Here is an 11,917-nt window from a genome sequence, read left to right on the forward strand (position 1 = left end):
TTGATATGAGGGTGTCTTTCTTGCGGGTTTGAAATGTTTGGTTTCAGGCCCTATGCTGCCACCTGCTGCCAAACCATAACCTTGTAATGCGTAGTAGCGTAGTAGTTTAGGCGATCAGATATTTTATGATGATTGAATGTGGAAAAGTTGAATATTATACTTTGCAATGTTCATATGCACATGCATATGAACGCATGCATTCATATGTGTGATTCCCTGATGTCCAACTCAGGTTGGTTTAATCCTCACACGGTCACATCACACCTGGTGCAATTTTCAGTATCAGTAGCATGCATACGCAATAATGCAAGTGTTTTGTGATATTTTTGTTTCAAAGATCTGGGGTATCCTGTAGGCTGGTTTTCTATTAAAACACACACAAATTACTGTGAGGTCACAATGCGCTCAATGATAGGTTCGGGAAGCTGGACTCGTCATAATGCCTCGTGTCAATCAAGTACCTGCTCAAGTTCTAAAGTTTTCATTCGCCCTTCGACGCCAAGTAGAGGTAAGTCATGAACTATAGCTCTAAGTAATAAGTAGTCCCATTTTATGTCAATGCTATTATAAATCCGTCCCTGGCACATTATTACATATCAATTATATATTTATCGAAGGGTAAAAGATAAATCTAGCCTACCACATATTGCTCGATTGAAATAAGGTTAACCGTGCTCGGGGCTTCGTGGACCTCGGGCCCGCCACGGCGTCTCTCACCTCACTAGTCTCCAAACACCAAAGGGCCCTTGCCCCCTCTTCGAAAAGTTCAATGTCATTTTAGAAAGTCATCTAACTGATCGATAACGCTAACAATTATGTATGTTATTGTAAATGGTTTTTCACGGGGAGAACACCGATCGATTTATCGTCGTAACCTTCTGTCACCATAACCGTAAAGTCGAAAACCATAACCGTAATACCGCATGAATATAGGCCTACAGATCGGTACATTTGTTGAACGTTCTTGCTGCATGTATTCACGCCATCGCACTTAATGAGGGTCATATCTGAAGCAATGCTGCTGCTGGAGGTGTTTTAACGACTGCATTAGCTCACTCTCTTGCTGGTGGCTACTGACGTTTATGTATAAATTATGTTAGTACACGGTTCGGTATGCGCTGTACACAATCGTGGTTGGTTCAACTTTTCAGCGTTGAACCGTGATTTTTACCGAATTATTCAGTGTCTTTATCGACTTCCAATGCAAGTAATGTTGTTGTAAATGTAAACTTAATGAGACACCGTGATAGGAGCGTACAACTCATGCCGTTTTATTCTCTTTTCACAAATTTTTCTCAATACGTCGTCACTCACACACTTAATTTCTTGTACCAGAATTCAAAATTGCATGCGTATGCTTCAGACCCAAGCAGTGGTCCAATCTATGTATGTGGAAAAGACTCCATTAATTAAATAATAAATTGAATATGTTTCATTACAGAGACTCATAGAGAGATTATCGAACAGCGACGATGGACAGGAAGACATTCTTTTCTTTGTGGGCTCAACTGACCCCTGCTTCCATCATGATGGAGGACAGGGAGTCTTACACCGAGGAGACCAGGCTCTTCCCCGCCCCCCCTACTGAGGCCAAGCCCCCGGGCCTTAACCCCCGCTACCCTCGTGGGGCTAGGCTGCCCTGGTTGGCTGCCCCAGCTGGTGGCAGCAACGAGAGGGTCGTCCTCCGCCCCCCTACTGAGGCCAAGCCCCCGGGCCTTAACCCCCGCTACCCTCGTGGGGCTAGGCTGCCCCGGTTGGCTGTAGCTGAGGAGGCTGACGGCGAGGAAGCCTGGATCCAGGCGGCCCACTCCGACACCGTGTCCCTCTGTGCACGGGCTCGGGGTACCGCCTCGAGCCAGGAGACTTCCCCGGGCCGAACCCCCCCAGGTGAAGAAGTTGTATACTTAGGTGTATTGCAAATATAATTGAAGTATACAAAAGTTATTACAAGTATACTTTTACTTTTTGTGCTTAATTAAAAGTATGTTTAACGTATGTACTTTTCAAAAGTGTACTTCATAATAAATGTCATTAAGTTCCACTTTAATGTACTGAAAAAAGGAATACTAATTCTGAAATACTTAAAGTGGTATTGCATTGTACTTATAAAACGTGTACTTTATTGTAAGTGTATTGTAAGTTGTACGTATGTGTACTTAGAAAAAGTATACTAAATAGCAAAGTAGAAGTGTATTTTAGTATACTTGCAGAAAGTTAATCTCAAGTTGTATTAGAGTGCCTTAGAAAAATTGCAAATTGGTGGTCATTTAGTGTACTTATGTCAGTACACTTATTTTGAAGTCCTGTGTACTACACTATTAAAATGTTTTATTAAAGTGTACTTCATTTCCCCTCATTAGAAGTGGCTGACCCTGACCACCATCGTGGGTCTTGGCTCCCCTGGTTGGCTGCCCCAGCCGTTGGCTTCAGCGACAGGATCGTCCTCCGCCCCCCTACTGAGGCCAAGCCCCCGGGCCTTATCCCCCGCTACCCTGGGTCTCGGCTGCCCCGGTTGGCTGCCCCAGCGGCTGGTTCCAACGAGAGGACCGTCCTCCGCCCCCCTACTGAGGCCAAGCCCCCGGGCCTTAACCCCCGCTACCCTCGCGGGTCTAGGCTGCCCCGGTTGGCTGCCCCAGCCGCTGGCGCCAACGACAGGGTTGTCCTCCGCCCTACTGAGGCCCAGCCCCCGGGCCTTAACCCCCGCTACCCTCGTGGGTCTAGGCTGCCCCGGTTGGCTGCCCCAGCTGGTGGCAGCAACGAGAGGATCGTCCTCCGCCCCCCTACTGAGGCCAAGCCCCCGGGCCTTAACCCCCGCTACCCTCGTGGGTCTAGGCTGCCCCGGTTGGCTGTGGCTGAGGAGGCTGACGGCCAGGAAGCCTGGATCCAGGCGGCCCACTCCGACACCGTGTCCCTCTGTGCACGGGCTCTGGGTGCCGCCTCGAGCCAGGAGACTTCCCCGGGCCGAACCCCCCCAGGTGAAGAAGTTGTATACTTTAGTGTATTGCAAATATAATTAAAGTATACAAAAGTTATTACAAGTATACTTTTACTTTTTGTGCTTAAATTAAAGTAGGTTTAACGTATCTACTTTTCAAAAGTGTACTTCGCAATAAATGTCATTAAGTTCCACTTTAATGTACTGAAAAAAAAGTGCACTAATTCTGAAATACTTAAAGTGGTATTGCATTGTACTTATAAAAAGTGTACTTTATTGTAAGTGTATTGTAAATTGTACGTATGTGGACTTAGAAAAAGTATACTGAATAGCAAAGTACTTCAGTATACTTGCAGAAGCTCAATCTCAAATTGTATTACAGTGCCTTAGAAAAATTGCAAATACGTGGTCATTGTGTACTTGAGTAAAGTACACTTATTTTCAAGTCCTGTGTGCTACACTATTAAAATGTTTTATTAAAGTGTACTTAATTTCCCCTCATTAGAAGTGGCTGACCCTGACCACCATCGTGGGGCTAGGCTGCCCCGGTTGGCTGCCCCAGCCGCTGGCGCCAACGACAGGATCGTCCTCCGCCCTACTGAGGCCAAGCCTCCACATAGACCCCCAGGTGAACCAATAGTACACTCTATTGTAGTACAAATATAATTGAAGTATACAAAAGTTATTCCAAGTATATTTGTTGCTTTAAAGTATGCTTAACGTGTACTTTTAAACAGTGTCCTTCACAGTGGATCTGCGGGACGCCCCGCTGAGCTCTGCCCCCTCGTCCCGGAACGCCGCTGCCTCCGCCCGCCGCCGGGTGCTCGGAGGCGCCGAGGCGGACCTCTCTGGGACGGAGCGCTCCCAGTTCGCCAACGGCCAGAGGTCCCAGGCCCCAGGCAGCCCGCCGGCCTCTGACGTTCCTGAAGGCGTGGCGGGCAGAGGTAAGTACGCGTTGAGCCCGTTTCCCCCTGTGCAGGAGCGTCTGAGGAACGGCAGGATCCCCCGGGAGAAGCTCCGGGGCCCGTCCCCCCACCAGGCAGGGGAAGAGGCCGGGCCCTCTGGGAAGAGGCAGAAGGACGGGGGCCGCTGTTTCCCCGACCAGAGGCTGACCACTGAGTCCGAGCTGGAGGATAAACTGTTGGATAGCAGTGGTAAGAATGGCATCTCTTACACAAATAAATCAATCCAAAGTAACTCTTCTTTTTTTATAGGATTGAGCCTGCATACCATAAAACTTTAATTATTAGCCCAGGCTTTTATTTGTTTCAATCCCTGAACTCAAGCGGCTTGTGTTTGGGACAGGCGTCCATATGGAACAGGCCTTTAATTCCTTTGGATTTTCCTTTTGGTGAACTGATGCCATCTATTGGCGAAAGTTGGTAATGCTCTAAAATACGTCTGTGATGTTGTCACGCGACCCTGGCAAGGCGCCGGCGTCTAATTGAGACAGGCGTTTATTTTTCAAACGTGTGTGTGTGCAGATGAGCCGGCCCAGGGCTCCCTCAGCGGCCCCCAGCGAGACCCACCCGGGCCCCACCCCTTCCCCAAACCTGAGCTGGCCATGACACAGAGCCTCACTCTCATCAGCTCAGAGAACTGGTGAGACACACACACACACACACCACACACACTCAGACTTTTCCCCCCCACACACACACACACACACACACACACACACACACACACACACACACACACACACACACACACACACACACACACACACACACACACACACACACACACACACACACACACACCACATACACACACACACACACACACACACACACACACACACACACACACACACACACGCACACAGAATTTGCCCCCACACACACACACACACACAGAATTAGTCGAAGCAATCCGAACTTGTGTTTCATCTGACTGAACTGCTGTGGTTCTGAACGCAGGCAGGAGAAGATGGAAGGGCTCACGGTGCTGCGCAGTCTGGCCCAGAACCACGTGGACACGCTGCTCCCCAGGCTCCGCGACGTCTGCCTCGCCCTCGTGCAAGAGGTAGCTCCCCCTCTCTGGGCCTGCTCCCTGGTGCTCTCTCTCTCTCTACCACGTAACATGGAGACCAGCGTCTGTCACTGTGGATGGGCGTGTGAGTGGGCGGGCGGCTGGGTGTGGACAGTCTGTCACTGTCTGCAAGTGTAAAACAAACTCAATCCTGTCTACAGCTTAGTCTATATACCTTGCTGTGTGTAAAACCATCCCCATCAATTCTACCATAGAACAAGTGGTTGATTCGACATGAACAAAGTTAGCAAAACACAGCCTTTAATGAAGCGAGGAGTGTGAAACGTACTATAATGTAACGCCTTCATTCATATCGCGCTTTCCAAGACACTCAATGAACCTTTCCAGAGTGAGAGTGGTGTCTACCACGTGTGTGTCTGGTTCTCAGGTGAAGAACCTGCGTTCGGGCGTGTCCCGCGTAGCCGTGTGCACGCTGGGCGTCCTGTACTGCCACCTGCAGCGGGCCATGGACAAGGAGGTGGACACCACGGCCAGGGCGCTGCTGCACAAGGCGGCCGAGAGCAACGCCTTCATCCGGGAGGAAGTGGACGCGGCGCTGGGCCACATGGTGCGGCACTGCACGCCGGCACGCTGCATCAACGCCTTCCTGGACGGGGGTTTGAGGTCAGGGGGCTGCACGCACACGCACAACGCAGACACAAACACACTGTATTGCGCCTTGTTATGTTTTCTAGTATATCTACCACAGTAACGGTATTGCAAGATCAAATCTGTGATTTATATAAAGTACAAAGAATCAGCGGCAGATGCAAACGCACAACAGAAAAAATAGACATTTAAACAGGACTTGAGTGTCAAAGGAAACGTTTCTAACATCCTTAATCTGCTTTGGACTGGTAGGTAGGATACTCCAGAGGTCTAGCCGATGTTTCCTTATCTCCATCCGTTGTGTACTTCTGTGGTTTGTGTCTCTTTGTGTGCGTCCTTCATGTTGAGCCTGTGTGCGTCTGCAGCCACCTGAGCGCGGCGGTGAGGAAGTGCGCCGCCCAGCACCTGGCCGACCTGCTGGAGAGGGTGGGCGTGGCCCGCCTGCTGTCCGGAGGGAAGGACGTGACGGACAGAATCCTCCCGGCCGTGGTCAAGCTGGCCCTGGACTCCTCCCCGGAACCCAGGCACGTAGAGCCCCCGGTGGCTTCCTGTGTTGGCTGAAGGCTTTGGCGTGTGTCCAACGGCTCGGTGACGTGCCGGTCTCACTCCTCCCCCTTCAGGTCCTTTGGCCGCTGGATGTTGCTGTTCCTGTCCTCCCACCGGGACTTTGATAGCCTGCTGGAGAAGAACATCCCCACCAAGGACCTTTCCGCCGCCCGCAAGGCGGTCAGTGGACTCAAGGCAAAGGTACGGAAGGCCCCGCCCTCTCGCCCCACCCAACCGCTTGGTGACGGGTCTGGTGAACGTTGTTGTTGTTGTGTTTGTTGTGTCAGGGTCAGGGTCAGGGTCAGGGTCTGGGTCTGGGTCTGGGTGAGACGCCCCAGACCCCAGCCTCGCTTCCCGGCAGTGGCACCGCTAGGGCCTCGACGCTGCAAAGGAAGCTCCCCAAACAGACCATAGCCCCCAGCCCCACCACCACCACCGCCACCCCGACCAACACCACCACCACCACCCCCAGGTGAGACTCCTCCCAGACACATGACAGCCACCTTGGAAATATGTTGGTGAAAGTAAAAGCCTTATATATGTTATGAGGTCAGCTCCTCTCTCGGGGTCGTGTTCCAGAACACACATGATGGCTTCTGTTTGCAATGTCTCTCCTATATTAATTATGCATTTGTTTGTTTTCTCAACTTGAAGCAAACTTTAAGAATATATTTTATCTTATTTCCAAGATCATATATGTATATATGTAGTAAGTATGTATGCAGTTTCATGACATTATATTTTGTGGTACCCTCCAGGGAGCCCAACAGCAAGTGCAGCTCCAAACCTCAGGGGCCCATCATGGAAGACAAGTTTGAGTACATCAGGCAGCTCACCGCTCTGCTGGAGTCCAAGGACTTCAGGGAGCGCATCAAAGGCCTCGACCAGCTGGTGGCCGACTGCCAGCACAACCCCAGCATGGTCATCCGCAGCCTGTTCCCGGTCCGTAAAACCCCCCCACCGCTCGTAAACGCCCACTACCTCACACTCGCCCTTATCCCCTCTCCTGGTTGGACTCCCTCCTGTCCCCTTTTTGTTCACCTGTTCCCCGTTTCTCCCCGCTCCCCCAGGTGTTTGGCCTCTTCAGAGACCGCCTGCTGGAGTCCAACCGTAAGGTGAACCTGTACGCCCTGGAGGCCCTGCAGGGGATGGTGCGCCTGCTGAAGGACAACCTGTCCGGGGTGCTCAACCACCTGGTGCCCGCCATCGTGGACAACCACCTCAACTCCAAGAACCGCGCTGTGTACTCGGCCGCCACAGGGGCCCTCTGCGAGCTGGTGCTGAACCTCGGTGAGGGCCCTGTGGGGAGCTGTCCAGAACACGGTCCGGTCTGACCACGGCGTTGTCCTTGTTACTCATGTGTTCCTCCCTTGCCCCTCTCCAGACAACAGCCTCCTTCTGGAGCCGTTCTGCTTCAAGGCACGGGTTCTTAGCGGCCAAGCAAAGGTGGATCTGATCGAGAAGGTTGCAGGTTTGTTAATGGCTAAAATGTTTGTTTGTTTTGTTCTTTGCAATGATCAGCACCAAACATACGTATACCATTGTGTGGCCAATCAAGAGGCATCTGATCCGCTCTACTCTGATGCCTTCATCTCCTCCGTCTCTTCCTATTCCTCCTTCTCCTCCTCTCCTCTGTCTCCTCCTGTCTCCCATTATTTTGTCTCTTCCTTGGTTTCCTCCTCCTGCTCTTCCTCTGTCTCCTCCCCTCCCCCTTTCCCTCCGTCTCCTCCTCCCCCCCCCCCAGAGCTGGTGATGGAGCTGTACCCCCGCCGGCCCCAGCTGGTGGAGCAGAAGGCGCTGCCCCTGCTGTGGGGCCTGCTGGGGCCGTCCAGCGGCAGCGTGCACCGGGCGACCACCAGCCTGTGCCGAGCACTCCACCATCAGATGGGGCCCGGCCTGCGGCAGAGCGCCGCCTCCCAGCCCCCGAGCGTCGGCAGGGACCTCAACCAGCTGCTGAGAACCATGTCCTGAATAAAAAATGACCTAAGGACGGGAACGAGAAGACTCACTGCTCTCTTTGCACTTTTACAGGTAGACTTGTGTTGCACTTTAACAGGTACAATTTTACAATTACAATTAGGCATTAGCAGACGCTTTATCCAAAGCGACTTACATCGGATTAATACACACATTGACACACCGACGGCAGAGTCAACCATGCAAGGTGACCGCCAGCTTGTCGGGAGCAGTTAGGGTTGAGTGTCTTGCTCCGGGACACGTCAACACTCAGCTAGGAGGAGCTGGGGATCGAACTAGCAACCTATTACGATACAACTGTTCTACCTCCTGAGCTAAGCCGATCCGAACAGGTAGCCTCTGTAATCAAAGCCTGGGGCCTCATTCATCAACCGTACTTACACACAGATTTGTGCGTAAGGAGGGCGTAAGATCATTGCCACACAAAGTATGGAATTTACCAAAATGTACGAACAGAATCTAGTGGTAGAATAGCGATGTTACAAGTGCAAAGCAAAGCGTCAACGTCTGCATTAAGCAATCGACATCCACATATGTCCCATGTTTACTTTAATTAGAAAACATTAAATTACTCCTTTGTCTAATTTTAAATGGACAAATTACCTAATTGGTGTCAAACCTTATAAAAGACAGCTGTGAGAAATGTTTGAAATCTAGTGCAATGGCTTATCTTGCGTTATTGGAAGACTTGGCAACCATGCGCTCCGCAGGGAGCGCGTCTTCAAAGATTGTACTGATCTGCTTGGAGAGAGCACAGAGTGGCTTCTTAGTAGGTACCACTTCCCAAAGAATGTACTGCTGGATTTGTGTCGTGATTTAGGGCCAATGTTGGCTCGAGACACGAGACTCACAAACGCAATCCCTGTGCATATCCAACTCCTTTCCACCCTGGGATTTTTAGCTACCGGCACATTTCAGGGTGAGGTTGGAGACATATCCGGCACTTCTCAGCCATCGATGAGTAGGACCATGCCGGCGGTGTTGGACGCAATTATTTCCCTGGCCCCAAACTACATCCAGTTCCCTTACAGAGATCCCCAACAAGCCGAAATCAAACGGGGCTTTCACGCCATCGCCGGATTCCCAAACATAATTGGAGCCATAGATTGCACCCACATAGCCACAAAAGCACCGTCAACTAACGAATTTAACTATGTTAACAGAAAGGGGTTTCATTCTGTCAACGTGCAAATCGTTTGTGATGCAAATCTATCCTTGTTAAACGTTGTTGCGTGGTGGCCTGGAGGAACACACGACTCATTCATCATGCAGAACAGCTCTGTTGGTGTGAGTCTCCAAGAAGGCGCTGTGGAAGATGGCTGGCTCATTGGTGAGTATTAGGCTACAACATGTTTAAAATACTATTGCTGGGTTGTGTACAGTTGTTTAAAAATGTATCATCATTAGGTGATCAAGGTTACCCGCTGAAGCCATGGCTAATGACCCCCTTAACCAACCCGAGGACCCAGCAGGAAGTATAACCGGCGTATAACCGGGCCCATGCGCGCACGAGGGGCACCGTTGAGCGCGAAATAGGCCTGCTGAAAGGGCGATGGCTGTGCCTTTCCAGCAAGGGGGGGGACACTGCAGTATCGGCCTGAAAAGGTGTGAAGGATCATCATAGCTTGCTGTGTGCTACACAATTTAGCCATCAGACAGGGGGTCCCTCTGCAGGAACTCCCCAGACCAGACGGTCCTATGCCTGACGCAGTGCCCCTACCACCTCCTAATGCCACTGGCCTTCAGACGAGACAGGATCATACAGAGATTTTAGGTAAATCTAGCACAGAAACATAACATTTTTCATTTTGTGTTTTGCAGCATTGGAGGTGGAAAAAAAGCGCAATTGGTCAACGGTTTATGGTGTATTTGACATTTTATTTGCGCAAGGGGCAATCTGTTCAAGAGACTAATTGATTTGAATTAATACATTGGTCATGTTGGTCAGTTGCTCCTTCAGGTCATTAATGGATTATGTCATTTCCTCTTGGTTTTGCAGCACCGCCTCCACCAGCACTCTTGGCGCACAGTGCACGGGAGGGACAATGGACGGCCCCGGTTCCTCCGACTCCTCCAGCAACAGCACCATGGGACCCACTGTGAAAGAAACTAATTCACAATAATTTCACATGAGTTTAGTATCGAAGGTTTTTTTCTTCTAAATGTCAAAATTTCAATAAAATGTTTGCAAACACAGTTTGTTTCTTGTACCTTCAATTTGAATGTTAGGCAGCCCAGCGTCGGTGTCACCGTCCTGCCGGACAGAGCTGCGTCGCCAATGATGCTGGCAATTGGGTTGTCCACAGGGCTCCAGAGTGCGACCTACCTAATTTCTTAAGGTACGAGTTCAAATTGAATGAGGTCGCTCCGGTGCTACTTGCAGGAGGTGCTACCACAAATCTCTCCCGCGGTTGTGGTTGATAATAAAATCGTACTTTCTGGCTCATTCCTGCGAGTCCACTACTCTCTCTCGCTCCCAGCTGTCTCTGCCTGCCTGTTTGTCTGCACCTTTTACAGTCTATGGTCCGCACACTACACGTGCACGGGACTCTCTAAATCGACGCCACTTCGACCTGGGCGGGACTTTACGTCCTACGTCACTTGCTATGGGTGTGCGCGTAGCCGTCACTCGCGATGGGTGTGCATGTGAGAAAGGTTTTGGCTTTTAGTGTCTGGGTTGGTAATAATGGTTCTGATGATTTTTCTGATGGAAAAGTGGTCTTTTATTTCCATAATCTTTGTTCAGTGAACGCATAAACCCGTTTGTTAGTTAGCAGTTAAACAAAATGCGATCTCTTCGTTTACAGTTACCAACGACCAACTGATGATTGGGGGTTCGATTCCCTAGTGATGCAAGGTTTTTTCTTTCATTTTGGACTGCACACACATCGCGAGTGACGGATAGTCGCACAATGTACACACATCACTGTCTTTACAATATCTAGGCAACCGAAGTTTAAAGATTGTCAAGTGGTTAACTCTTGAATCGCATGTACTAAGACCTGATGGGTTAGTGGTCAGAGAACAACTCATTAACGCAGGGATAAGGGGTTTGATTCCTTAATGAAGCCAGCTTTTTTCTTTCATATTGGACTGGATGTTTGTATGCCATTTTGCGTAACTTGTAGTTTATGATGAAGAAATGTTACTGGTGTTAAGGTTAGGGTAACGGTAATAAGACACAAAGTGTTTTTGCAACACAATATTTCTTACAATAACAAAGTCCAAAGTTTTGATGACTCCAGTAGGAAACTTAAGATACCTAGAGAAATGCGTGAGTGCTCACAAAACATCAACAAGTCAGCAGTGTGGTAGAGTGTGATAATTTCTGATATACAGTACAAAAGCTGAAACTATTAGCCAGGAGTGGGAAAGATGCAGACGCAGACGTGGGAAGCAATAAGACGCACCAACACACAGTTGTCTGTTGCAAAATGGTTCAGAGTTTAATATAAATAGTTAGGGTTAGCTGGTATGGCGTTATCTGGTATAGCTATAGTCTAATGTTAGCTTAGTTTGTGTTGTTTCGTCATGTTAATCGCTAGTAATAGTAACTCATTTGTAGAAATATAGCCTATCATCACAGACTGTAGGAATGTCACCCACCCTCCATCGCGTACGACACTGACGCTCGTAATCCTGTAGTGCAAGGGACTTCGTGCACAGATCCCTGAGACAAACGGCTACGCCCACACATGCAAACCCATAGCGAGTGACGTAGGACGTAAAGTCCCGCCCAGGTCGAAGTGGCGTCGATTTAGAGAGTCCCATTGCTTCTGCAGGCATTTTCCAAAGCCAGTCCTTACGACAAAATGC

The 11,917-nt window shown here is 49.8% G+C and overlaps 1 protein-coding gene and 1 long non-coding RNA gene across 2 annotated transcripts; both read left to right on the top strand.

Moving 5' to 3' along the window:
- The first annotated feature begins 219 nt into the window (after positions 1-219).
- On the top strand, positions 220-8,112 carry LOC130387912 (TOG array regulator of axonemal microtubules protein 1-like). Its single transcript, XM_056597206.1, has 15 exons — positions 220-232; positions 1,765-1,887; positions 2,418-2,548; positions 2,861-2,975; positions 3,685-4,089; positions 4,420-4,537; positions 4,858-4,963; positions 5,358-5,593; positions 5,944-6,102; positions 6,199-6,325; positions 6,424-6,509; positions 6,883-7,066; positions 7,195-7,414; positions 7,509-7,595; positions 7,869-8,112. The coding sequence occupies exons 1-15, from the start codon at positions 220-222 to the stop codon at positions 8,093-8,095; spliced, it is 2,337 nt and encodes a 778-aa protein (XP_056453181.1). The 3' UTR covers positions 8,096-8,112.
- A 902-nt stretch (positions 8,113-9,014) lies between these two features.
- On the top strand, positions 9,015-10,191 carry LOC130388079 (uncharacterized). The gene is made up of 3 exons (XR_008896376.1): positions 9,015-9,431; positions 9,509-9,875; positions 10,101-10,191. It is a non-coding gene; the product is annotated as an uncharacterized LOC130388079 (long non-coding RNA).
- Positions 10,192-11,917: the final 1,726 nt, after the last annotated feature.

This window comes from Gadus chalcogrammus, chromosome 8 (assembly GCF_026213295.1).
Source record: "Gadus chalcogrammus isolate NIFS_2021 chromosome 8, NIFS_Gcha_1.0, whole genome shotgun sequence".
Taxonomy (NCBI): Eukaryota; Metazoa; Chordata; class Actinopteri; order Gadiformes; family Gadidae; genus Gadus; species Gadus chalcogrammus.